Source organism: Camelina sativa, chromosome 18 (genome assembly GCF_030686135.1).
Source record: "Camelina sativa cultivar CO46 ecotype springtype chromosome 18, ASM3068613v1".
NCBI lineage: Eukaryota > Viridiplantae > Streptophyta > Magnoliopsida > Brassicales > Brassicaceae > Camelina > Camelina sativa.
Window position 1 is genome coordinate 21,415,187 of NC_141897.1, and position 16,473 is coordinate 21,431,659.

The 16,473-nt window shown below is 37.6% G+C and overlaps 4 protein-coding genes and 1 pseudogene across 7 annotated transcripts; 2 read left to right on the forward strand and 3 right to left on the reverse strand.

The window, feature by feature from the left end:
* Nucleotides 1-319: 319 nt before the first annotated feature.
* On the reverse strand, nucleotides 320-1,320 carry LOC147923124 (uncharacterized). The gene is made up of 2 exons (XM_087497921.1): nucleotides 1,069-1,320; nucleotides 320-964 (listed from the first exon to the last, which is right to left on the reverse strand). Exons 1-2 carry the CDS (start codon nucleotides 1,318-1,320, stop codon nucleotides 320-322), a joined length of 897 nt encoding a protein of 298 aa, XP_087354047.1.
* An 806-nt stretch (nucleotides 1,321-2,126) lies between these two features.
* On the reverse strand, nucleotides 2,127-3,845 carry LOC104729048 (GDSL esterase/lipase At5g63170-like). Its single transcript, XM_087500114.1, has 5 exons — nucleotides 3,567-3,845; nucleotides 3,330-3,460; nucleotides 2,994-3,230; nucleotides 2,647-2,893; nucleotides 2,127-2,471 (listed from the first exon to the last, which is right to left on the reverse strand). The coding sequence occupies exons 1-5, from the start codon at nucleotides 3,802-3,804 to the stop codon at nucleotides 2,308-2,310; spliced, it is 1,017 nt and encodes a 338-aa protein (XP_087356240.1). The 5' UTR covers nucleotides 3,805-3,845; the 3' UTR covers nucleotides 2,127-2,307.
* A 706-nt stretch (nucleotides 3,846-4,551) lies between these two features.
* Nucleotides 4,552-6,747, reverse strand: LOC104762456 (putative pectate lyase 22). The gene is made up of 3 exons (XM_010485742.3): nucleotides 6,404-6,747; nucleotides 5,422-6,168; nucleotides 4,552-5,059 (listed from the first exon to the last, which is right to left on the reverse strand). Exons 1-3 carry the CDS (start codon nucleotides 6,529-6,531, stop codon nucleotides 4,693-4,695), a joined length of 1,242 nt encoding a protein of 413 aa, XP_010484044.1. The 5' UTR covers nucleotides 6,532-6,747; the 3' UTR covers nucleotides 4,552-4,692.
* Nucleotides 6,748-8,722: 1,975 nt separating this feature from the next.
* LOC104762458 (MA3 DOMAIN-CONTAINING TRANSLATION REGULATORY FACTOR 1 pseudogene) lies at nucleotides 8,723-12,091 on the forward strand (annotated as a pseudogene). Its single transcript, XR_015589385.1, has 4 exons — nucleotides 8,723-9,133; nucleotides 9,508-9,724; nucleotides 9,905-10,001; nucleotides 10,141-12,091. The product of XR_015589385.1 is annotated as an MA3 DOMAIN-CONTAINING TRANSLATION REGULATORY FACTOR 1 pseudogene (transcript).
* Nucleotides 12,092-12,399: 308 nt separating this feature from the next.
* LOC104762460 (uncharacterized) lies at nucleotides 12,400-16,449 on the forward strand. Of its 3 annotated transcripts, none has more exons than XR_015589384.1 (11): nucleotides 12,400-12,755; nucleotides 13,112-13,328; nucleotides 13,460-13,552; nucleotides 13,632-13,733; nucleotides 13,839-14,006; nucleotides 14,083-14,171; nucleotides 14,242-14,363; nucleotides 14,505-14,715; nucleotides 15,222-15,506; nucleotides 15,737-15,884; nucleotides 15,969-16,449. XR_015589384.1 is itself a non-coding variant. In XM_010485744.3 (11 exons), exons 1-11 carry the CDS (start codon nucleotides 12,562-12,564, stop codon nucleotides 16,346-16,348), a joined length of 1,980 nt encoding a protein of 659 aa, XP_010484046.2. In that variant the 5' UTR covers nucleotides 12,400-12,561; the 3' UTR covers nucleotides 16,349-16,449. The 3 variants fall into 3 exon arrangements, 2 of the variants coding, with proteins under 2 accessions (XP_010484046.2, XP_087356239.1); XM_010485744.3 differs by having other exon boundaries at nucleotides 14,505-14,686; XM_087500113.1 differs by having other exon boundaries at nucleotides 12,489-12,755; nucleotides 13,642-13,733; nucleotides 14,505-14,686.
* The last annotated feature ends 24 nt before the right edge of the window (nucleotides 16,450-16,473 follow it).

The following is a 16,473-nucleotide window of genomic DNA, read 5'->3' on the forward strand; positions in this document are numbered from 1 at the left end:
AAACTTGTGGATAAGTTTCCACGGAAGACAAAAGTGAAAAGTGTTAATAAACTAATGGATTTGATGATTTCATGTAACAAGATTTTTTTTTTTTTACAACAAAAGAAATCAGCTCAAGTGAGCCAATTTGGGGGAAAATTGTTTACAAACAAAACATGATGCGGAGATAGGCGCGCTTGGCGTGCCAAAGAATCCGCTTTTACATTTGCATTACGTGAAATATGAAATAAAGACAAAAAAGAGAACTCCTCTCGATCAGTCTTGATACCATCCAAATATGTTGCGAAAGCCGGCCAGTCGTTAGGGGAAGACACCATCTTCACCAAATCCGCATTGTCAGTAATAAAACCACATCTCGAAAATCGTAGCCAATCATACACCGCATTGCCCAAATGAAAGCTTCCACCTCGGCATGTAACAGAGAGAGACTTCGCCGGTAATTAGTAGCGCCAAGAAGGGGTGACGTCATGTGGAAGGAAGTACCGACCCATCCTGCACCTGCAAAATCATTAGACTCTTTCCAAGAGCCATCCACAAAGCACCTATACCCAGAATAAACCAGAGAAAGAGGAGGGGTTCGCCCGCACAATCGAAGAGAAGGGACCACGGGGGAGAAGGAATCCTCCTCAACCACATCTTCCACTTGTGCTTGCAACCAGGAGGAAGCTTCCCCCTGCGCCACTCTCACAATATCGTCTGGTCGTTCCGTTTGATTCTCAAACACCTGAGCATTCCTAGCTTTCCAAATATACCACATCAGCCAAGGGAAAACCTCAACCTGGGAACCCGGATTCGAAGGCCCAAGAAAGTGATCAACATTAGCATAAATGGATTCTGTCGGGAAAAGCAAGGGACCCACAGGTACATGGGCCAAAGCCCATGCTTGCCGGACTGGCGGACACACAAAAATAGCATGATTTATGGTTTCCACATCCGCCCCACACCTCGTGCAGCCAACGTCACACTTTATACCCCGCTTACTCAGATTAGCAGAGACCGAGACACAACCCGTTAATACTTGCCACATGAAAGCCACATGAAATGCTTTATTTTGGGGGGACAGCGAACCTGCCAAACCCTAGCAAGAAGAGAGGTAATCTCTGGACCACACCCAATGGCCTGAAAAGTATTAGAGATATCCTGCTGTACCATTTCATACCCTGATTTAACCGTGTATTTCTTGGATTTTGTAAAATGCCACCCGAAAAAGTCTGCCATCGGAAGACTACTAAAAGGAATAGCCTCTATCAAGGAAATATCCACAAGATCGAAATGCTCAAAGAGCCGATCCCTACACCAGGTATTGGATTGAGGATCCATAGACAAGATTCTTCCTAACAGATTTTAGCACTTGGGGATTAAAATATTACTGAACACTTTCTAATTCTAAACTGTTTATATTCCACTTGATCACTCTTTGAAGCACTGGACATTGATGTGTATGTTATAGACTTATAGTACTCCGATCTTATCCTTAGAGTTTGGACTTTTGGATATATATTTTATATTTGCAAAGTATCATGAATGCACTTAACCCTAATAAAAATGGTAGAAATCTACTAAATATTTGTAGTGACAGTCTGTATATGTGTATTTCCTATTAATTTTTGAAAAAAAAAACGTTCAAACAAAAAAGGAAAATAAAAAGATGCTTAACACATAAATAGGATGGTTGACCAATTCACAAACCAGGGTGACCGTTGACCTGACCACCCCTCCCTTGGTCTTCGGAGCCAAAATCGTCGACGAGGCGCTGACTCCTTACTATTTGGAAACTTTTTTTTCTTTTCTTTCTTCTAAACTTTTATGCTAATCGGATATGTTTATATTTTTATAATTGAAAATACCACAAAATAAATAAACTAAAGTAGAATAAAATAAAAGATAATTGGATGATCACAAATTCTAGCCTTTTAAAGTCAATTATCTAACAAATTTGGCTGATCACAATTATCTAACAAAGAAGGAAAAAAAAACAAATTTGTGGGCTTCATTTATGATTAGATAACACTTTACTTTGTCGAAGCTGTGTGTAATTTACAAGTAAGCTCCGTAGGAATTGGGTCTAACCCTTTCAATAGGGCCCAAAATTTGAAGAAAATATTTAAAAGGCATGGGACTTGGAGTATGAAAACAACGATTGTATATCTATAGTTCTATACATAGAGAAAACAGGATAAGCAATATTTAACACTTAAAAAAAAAAAGAAGAAATATTTTATATACACAATACACATAAATAGAATAACTGTTGTTTAAATGTTGACAACAATTTAGATAATTGTCGAATAGACGAAGAGACCCAAATCAAGCGAAGCTTTGTTGGATTTGTTGGATAATCGGAGGAATAATAGTCTGATAAGCCCTCTCCGAAGGATGTCCAATGTCCCAAAACACATGACGAGATGCATCCAAGCATGGCACAGGAGCCGCCGGAGCACAACAGCAAGGCCTAGTTGGCGAGGTAAATCCTAAAAGAAACCAAAAGTTTTTTTACACTCTATAAAACCTACCAAAAAACAGGTTACACTTTTGTACTATGTTTTTGGTCTCTCTCTTTCGCTTCATATAGCTTAACCATTCATATACAGCTTTAATATTAAAAAAAAAAAATTGTTTAAGATTTTGGTGATTTAAAAAGTCTACCTGATTTTAGAGGGTTTTTCACGAGTTCAAGAAGAGGATTATACATGTCGACGTAGATCGAACGAGAACCTGGGAGCAACGTATTGAGGCTGTTGACTTCGTTAGCTAGCTTCTGGTTAAAAAGTCTAGCCACTGCGTTTGTGGGTTCTAGACATAACCCTCCAAGAGCATTACTTGCTCCTGGCAAGCAACCCAATGGTAATGTTCCCATAATTGCAAATTTTCTTGCTCCCAAATTATATAATTCCTATATCAATACATATATTTTTTTTCATATGATCAAAAAATTATAAAATTTTATGTCAAATTATGTAAATTCGGAATTAACTCTCGCAAAAGTATTAGACCTTTATGAATGATTGAGTCCATGAAATCATCAAGTCAGTGTATGAGAAGATAGTGTATCGAATGTTTCTTGCTGGATTTGTAAAATATGTGATGGCAATATCGTTATTTCCAGCGGAAATAACAAATACCGCATTCGATATGATTGATCTTGTTTTCTCTTCATCTCCTGTGATGCCATTTAGCTTTGCTATGTAAGCTTTGAAGTCATTTAACTGGTCTGGCACCCAAATCACTCCCTATTTTATTTTATTTTTATAATAAATATGAAATTATTAGTCAACATAGATTATTAGATGAAAAAAGCTAATCACATCATATCTTAATTAGTTTAAAACCTGAATTCTGGCGGTCATTGGATCTAAACCGGAACCACCAGAAGCAAAACTAACACCGGTTAAGATATCATTGGGTTGAAGGAATGGGCTACGATAAGCTGGTACAATATTCTTTATTCCCAAACCTTCGGCTGCATTCATATTTCACCCCAAAAAACAAAATTTGAATGATGAATTCACTTCTTAATAAAAAAAAATGGTGAAAATATTATTTTTCCTTATTGCAAAAGAAATTACCAATTAAATCTGTAGGAATCCTTCCATTGCCAAATCTTCCTGTGGGTATCCGAGTTACAAAATCTCTTCCATACGGATAGAAATTAACCTTAGTTAGAGTGAAGAGATTATTGTTGTTGCCCGTATCGAGTATCGAATCTCCGAACGCTATAACCGCGGTAATATTTCCGGCATGGACGATAGAAACTGATATAACATAGACTAATACTATTATGGTGTGAATAGCTATATAATTCATTTTTATTGTATGCGTTGATATATTCTGCTTGCCTCTCAATTCAATATATGTTTTAGAAAGGCTTGTGCTTATTTGTACACCCGATAACTTATTAACGAACCATAGTTGTTAATTGTTATGGTTAGTATTTCTGTTACTAAATAAACTAATTTTTAAGAGGTGAACCGAATCGAATTTATCCGGTGATTTGTTTTACCCTTCTTGTGTTTTTCTATATAATTATGTTATCATGTTGGATATTAGATGTGGGCTGTTTGATTCGGTTCACACGACTTAATGCTAAACATCATAGTTTTTCCTTAATGGACGTAATTCCATATGTATTATCATATTGAGAAATATGTAACATGCATATATATATGTGAGTTAATTAACAAGTCGTTTTAAATACATCATCTATTTTATGAAAGTGTCTTTTTAACTCATTTCAAACATCTTCAGATTCTTCTTACGTTCAGAAAGTTCCAAACATATCCCTTTTTAATACTATACCACTAATTAAATCATATTAATAACTTAAATGCATATGTTCTTAGTTTTAAATAAGGGATATAATTGGAATTTAGTTTGAAAAGTCACATAATTATAAATGTAATTTTTTCAAACACTAACTCTAGAACGACATACCTTTTGAAACGAGAGTATTAGTTAAAAAAAAAAATAGTATACACAGTTTATAAGTGTGTTGAGCTATATATAGTTCTAAGTTTTACCGAGTGAAATAAGTCTTCTGCCGACACAACGATAAAATGTAATAAGCACTTTTGTCACTTTGCCATCAAGATTATTACATACTTAGCTTTCAAGTGCTGGATCGGATTTCAATAATTATATGTATGTATATATACACACGCTCACGGGGCACACATACACGTTGGTGGGCTATGATCAGCAGCGGGAACCCCTTTTGCAGCTGAGTGCACCCGAAGCTACAGTTATTTCACCAACATGAGAGGATGGTCTCGCGGCTAGGCTTGAAGCTTTTGAATAGCTTGACGATTTAGTTGGTCCAGCGCCAGAATACGTGAAAAATGCACCGTTAAGCATTAGATCTCCTTCGGATCTCCAATTCCAGCTTTGCCATTCGCTTTCGGGCGCATCTTCGTGTTTTGTTACCTCTTTGCTATCAGAGTCATCAGGAGCAAGAAAACGGTTGCCTTGAGAGTTGATGGTAGGATTAGCACTTCCTCCAATTGCATACATTTCCCAATGTGTATAGTCATTGTTCACCACATGGAAATATCCATGTCTACACCTATATTCACAAAACTTCACATTAATTAGTTTGTTAAAATTAATTTTCATGTTCTACTTATAGACTATAGAGTAACTTATCTATCTGATACTGATCTACATATAAGGTTAAAATTATTAGCTCAACTAACCCCAACTGTTTTTCAATTGATTTAGACAGCATACTTATTTCGGTTGATCTATCTTAGATCTAGATAAAGGAAAAACGTATTAAAGTTTAGTTTTGTTGTATTTTTTGGCTTTGCTATTTCTTTTAAGAGTATGTCCAACCGACAATATATACTTGACTTTTTATAGTTGGTTACACATATATCCACATATATAAGTATACTAAATATAAAAATTCTATTTTCGATAAAATACCTTGGCATTCTTTGGACGAGGCCTTCTCCGAAATGGTTAAAAGCGATAGTGACTTGCATATTCTTGTCTTGTTCATACGTATCGCTATGTCCCAATAGCATAACCTTGTTGTGATGCGTCAAATAATTGTTAGAGATCGTTATAGCCGTTGATCCACGAATCGCATCAATCAACCCATCGTTGCAATTCGAGAGCGAGCAATGATCAACCCACACGTGGCTCCCTCCGAAGATGGACACACCATCACCGTCTGATATCGTTCTCCACCCGTAATGCTCTGGTGAGTCACGTACGTACGTATTCCCTCCTTGCTTGCAATCATGTATGTGTAAACCATGGATGATGATGTTGGTCACATATTGTATGGTTATACACGGCCCACCAGAGATGTGTACGGAGGCTCCTCGTCCGTCTAAGGTTTTGAAAGAATTCATTATGAGTTCTTCTTTTAGTTGGATCGTCATGTCTCGGTTAAAAATGATCCAGAGCGGTTCATCTCGAATGACCGCGTATCTTAGTGTTCCCGGTTTAGGGTTTACTGGATCGTCGTTTCCTGGATCAGTCACCACGTAGATTTCACCATCACGACCACCAACTGCGTTTTTGCCAAAACCGATTCCGCAATCGGCCAACCGTTTTCGGTTTTTCTCCCAATCCTTGTCGCATCGCCAACAATCATCGATTGGATTACCTGTCCCGCAAGAGAAGAACCCTAGCTTCCTTCTTGACATCGACTCATTTACTTTCCTTAAGAATTAATTAACCAACAGATAATTTATTAGCATTAATTGTTCTGGACGTACGTAATTAGGCGCACTCATAATTAGTGGTCACAGCTATTAATGCATCAATAGAGTAACAACAAGTCAGTTTGTGATGAAGATCGTAATTAGCCTTCAACAAAAAGAGCATGGAAACAATATCTCAAGCGAAACATTGGAGTAAATACCAACGTACGTGTTACATTTTTTTGTAACAGTACCTGTGTACTTCCTCGACAACGAGCTCAGGGTCGGAAACGGGCAAAGACGAAGCGAGCATGGAGAACAAAATGCAGCATAAGAAAAAGACAAGAAGTGTGAAGGATATATATGAAGAAGAATGTAGCATTGCGTTTATTGGCTATTTGTTGTTGATAAGTTTTTTTTAAGGTACAGGAAGAAGAGTTGGGACGAAACATATGAGTGAAGGAAGAAAGACAAAGCAAAGCTAGAGGCTATATAGCATATAAAACACTTCGGGTGATTTATTGCGCATGCAACTTGATGTTTAATTGGACCCACCCTTGCTTTTAGCTTTTTCCTCTTCTTATTTGGTTTAGCGTGTGAGAATGGAATCAACCTAAGTCATTTAGAGAAGAAGAAATAGGGCTCATTACGCATCACTATGTAACAATTAACATGCAGGTTAACAGTTAGCGCAATTGTCACGTAGCTTGGAGAAAGAAACAGAACTCGATCGTTATTAAATCTCAACGAACTTAAAGATAAATGTTGGTGAACACTTATGTAGGGTGAAGCAAAAGTCAACAGTGTGTTAGTGTACTTTTAGTAATACGGTTTAGTTTTGTACATTTATTATAACTTTACCGTTGAACTATAATTAATAGCCTAACAGTTAGCTCATACTGTATTCTTTTTCTTAAAGTTAAAAGATTAGCTGATCATCATATAACCCATAATAACACTAGCTTTTAAAAATGTGTGAATTACTTGTATTACTTAAGATAAACTTTAGAAAAACACAGATATAGGGTTGATGGCAGCTTATCCTCTTGACCGGGCGTGGCTACCACAGGATACAAGTATCTTATTGTTACAATAAGATGAAATATTTGATAAATTTATCTTTAGAGTGTTAGTTTTTTTTTTCTTTCAGTGATTTATTTTTGTGTCTCAAAAATATTTTGTTGTTTGCAGGAAAAGTATATAAAAGAAAAAAGAAGACCCACCAAAAACAATGGAATAGAAGAACTGAGCTGACACTGGCCCATAGAGGTTTGATTTTGGGACCACCGAACCATGTGCTTCGACTTCGAGTCCAATCTTTCAATAAATTACGCTCATATAATAATTTCATAAAAATATTTATAACCATTTAATAAGAAATTGTATATTCATGTCCAACAATCAGACTTGTTTTGATTTTTTTTGGCTGGTTTAAAAATTTTGTATTGATGACAATCAATGCACATGGGAAGTACTTGCATCAGCATCACTATATATATCTTCCACACTTTTTAATAACTTATACAATTATATGAGTCACCGACATTTTATCTCCTATAGTCGATCATGAGTTTTAGTCAAGTGATTTTATCATACATTTAAGCAAAATCTGTGTATTTCGTACATCAATTGCAGAAATCAATCAATAGCAAATTTTTGTATCTTCTAAAATTTTAGAAAGTTTTGGACATTCATTCGATTAGTAGTAAATGATTATGTTTCTCGTACGTGACAAAGATCGAGAACCGACATTAATGTTCTTGTTTTTTTTTGGTTGTATCAGAATGTTCTCAAAGCTGAAATGCTAAAATATATACTTATAACTATAAGTCTATAACATATCTTTTTTTTTTACTATGTTTCACATGATTAATAAAGTACAAAAAGATCGCATTAGACTAAGCAGCAAGTTCAGTAATCATTGAGTATGATCGATCATATCTAATTCAACCATATATTAAATTGAGTTTTACATTAGCTTAGGTATTCTCATCGTCAAAACGAAGCTTTATCATTTGGATTATCAAAGTAATCCAAATGACTGTTTCGAACAAATGCTCACCCTCAAAAGTCTTCTCTTCCATATGCCATCAATTCAGATTTCATTTTTTTCCTTGCGAAAATTGACTTGTCTTGTTTCAGAAAACAAGAAAAAAAATAAGCGAGATCAGAGAATTGACATTTCTATAAACCACTAGAGACGTTCGATTTTAATTTAAGGTGGTAGATGTAAAAGGAACCGTCGGATCAGAAAAACAGAGACTTAATCCAGACAGAAGGCATGTGACCGGTTTTGCTTGAAAACTACTTGCCAACTTCTTCTACTCATTCATCAGTGTTCTAACATATAATTTCCATACATTACATTCACTAAAATAACGAAACAAAATTAAAGTTTATCAATCGAATCATAATCTTCAAAACGGATTAAGTTCTTAAAAAAAAATCTATAATAAAATTATCCATATCTCTCTTTTAAAGACTATATGTACATGATGCCATAATGACGTGATGTAAATCATTCCATGCAAGCTTACAACTTTTTATATTCAGCCCAAAATATCTAATTAAATGGGCTGAATATATCCAACACGGCCCATTGTTGTGGATAAACAAAAATTAGAAAAAAGGAAATATCTAAGCCCTCCACGTACATCGTTGATGACGTGTCTCATCATATATAAACAAAGAGAACACTAAGCTTTATTTTATTGTTTTGTGTGATTTTTTTTTGGGTGATCCTAATCCAAATCCTCTCTCGTCGTTGTCTAAGGAATCGGTGACTTTTTTGAATCTTTGCGATTCGATTGATCGTTCGTTATCTTCTACTCTCGATTTGTTTACTTGACGTTGATACTTTTCCGGTCGTTTTCTTTTTTGGTTACCGGTGCTGGAGATCCGATTACTTGTCTTTCCTGTCTTGGCTCGATATTTCCTGTCTTGACTTTGTTTCACGATTTGGAATTGTATTCTTGCGATCACAGGCATGAAAGATTAGATTTTGTTGTTTTTATAGTTGAAACTTGTAGACATACGTCTTTGTGGTGTTTTGTTTACTTCAATCGATTTATTCTTTTTGAACAGTTCTTTAAGGTCTCTCGTGTAGAATCTTGGAAATATCACTTGTGTGTGTTCTTGTGATTTGACAGTTTATGGGTTTGTTGTTCTTGGTTTTATCAGTGTTGTTTACTGATAAAGGGATGAAATTTCGTAGCGATACCTCATGTTCTTGCTGATCGTTATAAGGGGTTTGGGGGAAATAGTCAATTTTTCTCTTTGGTTTTCAGTGATTATGAGTTTTTTTTTTGTTTGTTTGAGATCTTTGGTGTATGAGTTAATGATCGTTTTATTGTTACAGATGGCATCGAGTGAGGGAATTTTGACTGATGGACAATGGAAAAAGCTTGAAATAGCAACTCAGAATGCTGAAAGTTTGTCATCATCGCCGAAATCCCATACTCTGTTTGCTGATTTGAACATTAAGTCACCCACTGGTGGTAAAGGGCCAGTAGCTGGGATTCCATTGAGGCATGTGCGAAGGACACACTCCGGGAAGCATATTCGTGTCAAGAAGGGTAAAAAAACTTGAACTTTTTTGAACCTTGTTCTTGGCAAATATATGCTTTGTAGTGAGGGAGATGACTATTTATCAGTTCCCTTTCATGAATGAAAGCAGTTTCTAGACTTAAGTTTTCAGTAAAAGAGTTCAGGTGTGTAGGTGTTATGGTTTACTTATGTGGTCTTGATATCTGCAGATGGTGCTGGTGGAAAAGGAACTTGGGGAAGCTTCTTGACACTGATGACGGTGACTGCTGTATTGATAAGAATGATCCAAATTACGATAGTGGAGAGGTACTTACTTTACGCCTTTATTTTGTGTTGGATACTTTTCTTGTTTGTTAGGAATTTTATATTTAGCATTAGCTGATCCAAATATACTCTTCTAGTAGTTTGACTTATGCGTTTGTGATTCATATACACAATTTAACAGGACGCATATGATGGACTTGTTGATTCACCTGTCTCAGACCCGTTGGATGATTACAAAAAGGCTGTAGTTTCCATCATTGAGGAATACTTTAGCACCGGGGATGTGAAAGTGGCGGCATCTGACCTCAGGGAACTTGGTTCAAGTGAATATCATCCTTACTTTACCAAGCGACTTGTTTCTATGGCCATGGACAGGCACGATAAGGAGAAGGAAATGGCTTCAGTGCTACTCTCTGCATTGTATGTTGATGTCATTTTACCTGATCAAATTAGGGATGGGTTTATTAGACTTCTCAGATCTGTGGATGACCTAGCAGTGGACATTCTTGATGCTGTTAATGTCCTTGCATTGTTTATTGCACGGGCTATCGTTGACGAAATTCTCCCTCCGGTTTTTCTGACTAGATGTAAGAAAATTCTTCCAGAATCTTCCAAAGGGTTTCAGGTAATTGTGACTGCAGAGAAGAGCTATCTCTCAGCTCCTCACCATGCAGAACTACTGGAGAAGAAGTGGGGAGGTAGTACTCACACTACAGTAGAAGAAACGAAGAAAAAGATATCTGAAATCTTACAGGAATACGTGGAAAACGGAGACACTTACGAAGCTTGTAGATGCATCAGGGAATTAGGCGTCTCATTTTTCCATCACGAGGTCGCGAAGAGGGGTTTGGTTCTTGCTATGGAATCTCAAACCGCTGAGTCACTTATACTAAAGCTGTTGAACGAAGCTGCTGAAGAAGGTCTGATCAGTTCGAGTCAAATGGTGAAGGGATTCTACCGAGTAGCAGAGAGTCTTGATGACCTTGCTCTAGATATCCCATCTGCCAAAAAGCTGTTTAATTCTATCGTTCCAAAGGCTATTTCTGGAGGCTGGCTTGATGATTCATTTAAGGTAACCTCTGATCAAGATGAAAGGAAATCAAGTGAAGACGGAAAGCTAAAAGAGTACAAGAAGGATACAGTGAACATAATTCAGGAATATTTCTTATCTGATGACATTCCTGAGCTAATCCGCAGTCTTCAAGATTTAGGGACACCTGAATATAACCCAGTGTTTCTGAAGAGGCTCATAAATCTTGCTCTAGATAGGAAAAACAGAGAAAAGGAAATGGCTTCGGTTCTTCTTTCTGCTCTTCACATGGAGTTATTTTCAACCGAAGATTTCATAAACGGTTTCATTATGCTCCTGCAATCCGCAGAAGACACAGCTTTAGACATCATGGACGCATCAAACGAACTTGCCCTGTTTTTAGCTAGAGCTGTGATTGACGACGTCTTAGTTCCACTTAACCTTGAAGAGATCTCAACCAAGCTACCTCCAAAATCAACCGGAAGCGAAACAGTCCGCTCAGCCAGGTCTCTTATCTCAGCCCGACACGCAGGAGAGAGACTCCTGAGAAGCTGGGGTGGTGGAACCGGATGGATAGTGGAAGATGCAAAGGACAAAATCTTGAAACTTTTAGAAGAATACGAAACAGGAGGAGTAACGTCAGAAGCTTGTCAATGTATCCGCGATCTAGGGATGCCGTTTTTTAACCACGAAGTAGTGAAGAAAGCTTTGGTGATGGCAATGGAGAAGAAGAATGATCGGTTGCTGAATCTGCTTGAGGAATGTTTTGGTGAAGGGTTGATTACAACTAACCAAATGACGAAAGGGTTTGGTCGTGTTAAAGACAGCCTGGATGACTTGTCGCTTGATATACCGAATGCGAAAGAGAAGTTTGAGTTGTATGCTAGCCGTGCCATGGACAATGGCTGGATCCTTCCTGAGTTTGGGATTTCTGCAACTGAGTGAGAGTGATGATGAATGATTCCCTTGTCAGTTTCTTATGTTTGTGTAAGCTCTTACTATATACTTTCCTCACTTTCTTTATATATTATGGTAATTAATATCATCATATATATAAATTGTATGGATTGGGTTTGGTAGATAAACATGAGATGTTTATATTTTCATGTGTTTCTTTCTTGTTATTGTGTTTTTGTCTTTTGTACTAATATCTTTTTTCTTTTTAGTGTGTTCTAATTTCTGATGTATTTTCGTTACATTGTTAAAGACCTTGAAGTCTCTTCTTCTTGGTCTTTGTTCTTGTTTGGCTTTGGACGACGAAAAGAAGTTAACAAGTGATAAAATATTGTTAATCTGTTATACCAAAAAATACAATGAATAGAGAAACCTTGTGAATCTATAAATTACTAACAAACAAAGTTATAAAAAAAATTAATTGCTATATTGAGAGTTGTAAAAAAAAAAAAAAAAGAGAACTTTTTGAGTGGGTGTCGTGAGATTAGGGTAGTGCAAGCAGAGGACAGACCAATCATCGTTGCCAAACACATCCCTTGTCAAATGTTTTTCTTTTGATTTTTATTTATATTTTGGCTCAACTTAACTTTCCGGCGCACTAAGTCAGAAAGAACATCGATGGACCGGTCGGAGACGATTGCCGTCAAACACGAACCCATGACCGTTGACTCTTCTGCATCTTCTTCCGCTATCAAAAGGCCTCCTCTTGCTCGACCTCCAAAGCTTGTAGTCTTAGCTGACCTCAATTTCAATCCTCCTGAGGCTGATGATATTGACTCATCCATTCAAATCCCTACTCCTCCCATCGCTAGGTATCTGTCTTCTGCTTCTACAGAGTTGTGTTTGTTTCAGCTGAACCTTTCTTTCTGTTGCTTTTGACTAACTATTTTTTTTGCTGAGATGATTCTTTTGTTTCCTCTCTGTTCGGAAGAAAACTTATTTCTGAGAGACATTTCTTGTTTTTGAGTTTAGAAAAAATGATGTCTTCTTATGCCGTAATGCTAAAAATGGAGACTTTGGATATCGTTCAGTAGGAGTCTGGCTCCAGAAATGGGGGATTTTATGTTTTTGGATAAGTAGGGTTTGATTCTTAATGCTTTGTTGGGTAGACGAAGCTCAGAGAGATTATAAGGAGGTTGTAGGTTGACTTGACACTGTGTGTTTGTAGGTTGAATAACGAGGAAAATTTTCAAGAGGGAGGTACATTAACATGCAAGGAGGTGGAACCAGGAGAAGTAGATGCCAAAAAGAGCAGCAAGGTGGGGAAGTGCCGCTCGAGAAGTAAGATTGAGGGTTCCTCTGACTGTGGAGTTGATGCAGATGGTGATCAGTCTAATCAAGGGGTCCCTGCATCCCGGGAAGAAAAAATCAGTAACCTCAAAATGGTGAGTTTTATCGACTCATGGTATGATGATGGTGCTCATGATTTTATAACTCATCCCCAGTTGGTTGTTGGTCTAATGTTTCATGATGATGATGCTTTGTTTAGATTCTGCTAACCCTGCTCTCTTTATAGGGTCTGATTCATGTTGCAAGGAAGATGCCCAAAAATGCTCATGCCCATTTTATTCTTGGTCTAATGTTCCAACGTTTGGGCCAATCTCAAAAGGTAGGCTTGAGCTGCGGCTACACTGATATATCTTAGCATAATTATCATTTTATTGAGTTTAACTGCTAGAGGGTTTTAGGCGATACCAGAATATGAGAAAGCTGAAGAGATCTTACTGGGTTGCGAGCCAGAAATTGCTCGACCAGAACTACTCTTGTTAGTTCAAATTCACCATGGACAGGTGATGATCTGATCTATGTGTCTGAATCAGTGTATTGAAGTCTTGTATTTGCGTTTGCGAGCTCCGTATACAAAGGTTAATATTTCACTTTTGTAAACACTGTAGTGTATTCTTTTGGATGGTTTTGGGGATACAGACTCTTTTAAAGAGCTTGAGGGAGACGAACTTGAGGAAATTCTATCAAAATTAAAGGATTCTATAAAGTTAGATGTTCGACAGGCTGCCGTGTGGAATACCCTTGGCTTAATGCTTCTCAAAGCTGGTTGTTTGATGGTAATATTCTTCACCATGTTTTCTGAATATTAATGTGATTCCTTGTGTGATATAGTTCTGCTTTGTTGATTTGTAGAGTGCCATATCGGTTTTGTCATCTTTGTTGGCGCTTGTCCCTGACAATTATGATTGCCTTGCAAACCTTGGAGTTGCTTATCTTCAAAGGTGAGGAGTTTGCTTCCCCTCAATTTTCTAACTTATCGTGATACTTCTCTCTAATGAACAAGTCTTCCAGTGGCGACATGGTGCTTGCAGCAAAATGTTTTCAAGATTTGGTACTGAAAGACCATAACCATCCTGCCGCTTTGATTAATTATGCTGCTGAGCTTCTCTGCAAACACAGTTCAGCTGTCGCTGGTTTGTTTCTTATCAAAGAACCTTTAATTTTTCTTCTCAACCTGCCTAAGCAAAGTACACATGCAAAAGTAGAGGGAAATATTCTTATGTAATACTGTCTTTCCACTTGTAACTTGTAAATGTTTTTTCAATTGATGTCAGGTGCCGGGGCTAATGGTGGTACTGGTGCTTCTGAAGATCAGAAGGCATGTATGAATGTCGCAAAGGAATGTCTCTTAGCTGCTCTAAGATCAGATCCAAAGTCTGCCCATACGTGGGTGAATCTTGCTAATTCATATTATATGATGGGTGATCACAGAAGTTCTAGCAAATGTTTGGAGAAGGTGCTTTTGGCTCACTTCTTTGTTTTGAGGTTGTTCATTGTTTTCCTTATCTTAGACAGACAGGTTTCTTTTACTTGATTTCCGTTTCACTTTTTCTCAAGACATATTTGGAACTTAGTGAAAGTAATGCAATATAAGTACCCGAAAGTCCTGCATACGTACCCAATCTTTATACATTTACTTGGGAGGATTAGGGTGGACGCTGTTCCTCTGAATGGGTTGGGCATATTAGCATCTTATCTGATGAAATATAAGATAACCTTGGTTTGAATATTCTTGTTTTTACCGAACATTTGCTTGTGGTTCTGTGTCCATATTCTTCGGCCTCGATTGCAATAGGCATAGATTCAACTAGACGGAGGAAGAGACTTATGTAGCTTAATCATACCTTGTCCAAGTGAGCCATTCGACCTTGATGGCGGGTGTTCAAAATGTATTCCTGATTGTGTGATAATAAGATTCTGGTTGTAAACTCTTTGGCTTACACAGCAGTCTTGGTTATGGTTGATTGAATTTACTTGTTTTTATTTTTCAGGCAGCCAAGCTTGATCCCAACTGTATGGCTACTAGATTTGCTGTTGCTGTCCAACGAATCAAAGATGCGGAAAGGTCTCAGGATGCAAGCGACCAGCTTTCATGGGCTGGCAACGAGATGGCTTCAGTGATAAGAGAAGGAGAATCTGTTCCAATTGACCCTCCAATTGCTTGGGCAGGGCTTGCCATGGCTCACAAAGCACAGCATGAAATTGCAGCTGCTTTTGTTACTGACCGAAATGACTTAACGGAGATGGAAGAGCGGGCTGTGTACAGCTTAAAGCAGGTATGCTCTTACTCTGTTGCGATACTTATGAAGTCAGTTTCAGATGTTGGGTAGAATAGGAGGAAAACGGGAGAGTTGACTATTTTAGAGATAAAAGACTGATTTCCTTAAATAAGTCATTGGCACTTCTTCTGGTTTGGTCACAAGTAAAGACACACATAGATAATGAAGAGATATTGTCGCATTGAGAAATTTATTTAATCTCATTATTCTCTTCTTATTTACATTAGGCTATAACAGAAGATCCTGAAGATGCTGTCCGGTGGCACCAGCTCGGTCTTCATAGTCTTTGTTCTCAACAATATAAGGTCTCCCAAAAATACCTCAAGGCAGCAGTGGTTCGATCTAGAGAATGTAGCTATGTGTGGTCAAATCTCGGTAACACCCTCTTCAAATCGATGCTTGCATTGCTCTTAAGTTCATTGCATAACTCTTATGTGAGCTTCATGTGTTGGCTTTTAGGTATCTCACTACATTTATCAGACGAACATTCAGAAGCCGAGGAAGTATACAAGCGAGCCTTGGCTGTGTCAACAGAGGATCAAGCTCACACGATATTCTCTAACCTTGGGAACCTCTATCGACAAAAAAAGCAGTACGAAGTCTCCAAAGCAATGTTCTCAAAGGCGTTGGAACTCAAACCGGGTTATGCACCTGCATACAACAACCTTGGACTTGTGTTTGTGGCTGAACGGAGGTGGGAAGAAGCTAAGTCCTGTTTCGAGAAATCCCTTGAAGCTGATTCATTGCTTGATGCAGCACAATCTAACTTGCTTAAAGCCACAACCATGTCAAGGCTCTGTACTTGCTTCTCTTCTTCAACTGTTGTTCGAGATTCTTGACGTTCTGTAATACTTATTTTGTCGTTTTGTGGGTTCACAATTTATCTGTCTTGAATAGTTACTGCAAGAGGCTTTGAATCTAAAGAAACATTTGCCTACTAGTCTCCCCATTCCATAGTGTCTGG

Excerpts from the sequence above, each read along its gene's own strand:
- LOC147923124 (XM_087497921.1), bottom strand. The coding sequence starts at position 1,320 with ATGGATCCTCAATCCAATACCTGGTGTAGGGATCGGCTCTTTGAGCAT. Across the intron at positions 965-1,068 it reads TTCTTGCTAGGGTTTGGCAG|TGTGACGTTGGCTGCACGAG; the intron begins GTTCGCTGTCCC and ends CGGGGTATAAAG.
- LOC104729048 (XM_087500114.1), bottom strand. The coding sequence starts at position 3,804 with ATGAATTATATAGCTATTCACACCATAATAGTATTAGTCTATGTTATA. Across the intron at positions 3,461-3,566 it reads GATTCCTACAGATTTAATTG|CCGAAGGTTTGGGAATAAAG; the intron begins GTAATTTCTTTT and ends ATATGAATGCAG. Across the intron at positions 3,231-3,329 it reads CAATGACCGCCAGAATTCAG|GGAGTGATTTGGGTGCCAGA; the intron begins GTTTTAAACTAA and ends AAAATAAAATAG.
- LOC104762456 (XM_010485742.3), bottom strand. The coding sequence starts at position 6,531 with ATGCTACATTCTTCTTCATATATATCCTTCACACTTCTTGTCTTTTTC. Across the intron at positions 6,169-6,403 it reads GTTGTCGAGGAAGTACACAG|GAAAGTAAATGAGTCGATGT; the intron begins GTACTGTTACAA and ends TTAATTCTTAAG. Across the intron at positions 5,060-5,421 it reads CTCGTCCAAAGAATGCCAAG|GTGTAGACATGGATATTTCC; the intron begins GTATTTTATCGA and ends TTGTGAATATAG.
- LOC104762460 (XM_010485744.3), top strand. The coding sequence starts at position 12,562 with ATGGACCGGTCGGAGACGATTGCCGTCAAACACGAACCCATGACCGTT. Across the intron at positions 14,007-14,082 it reads TCAAAGCTGGTTGTTTGATG|AGTGCCATATCGGTTTTGTC; the intron begins GTAATATTCTTC and ends GTTGATTTGTAG. Across the intron at positions 14,364-14,504 it reads ACACAGTTCAGCTGTCGCTG|GTGCCGGGGCTAATGGTGGT; the intron begins GTTTGTTTCTTA and ends AATTGATGTCAG.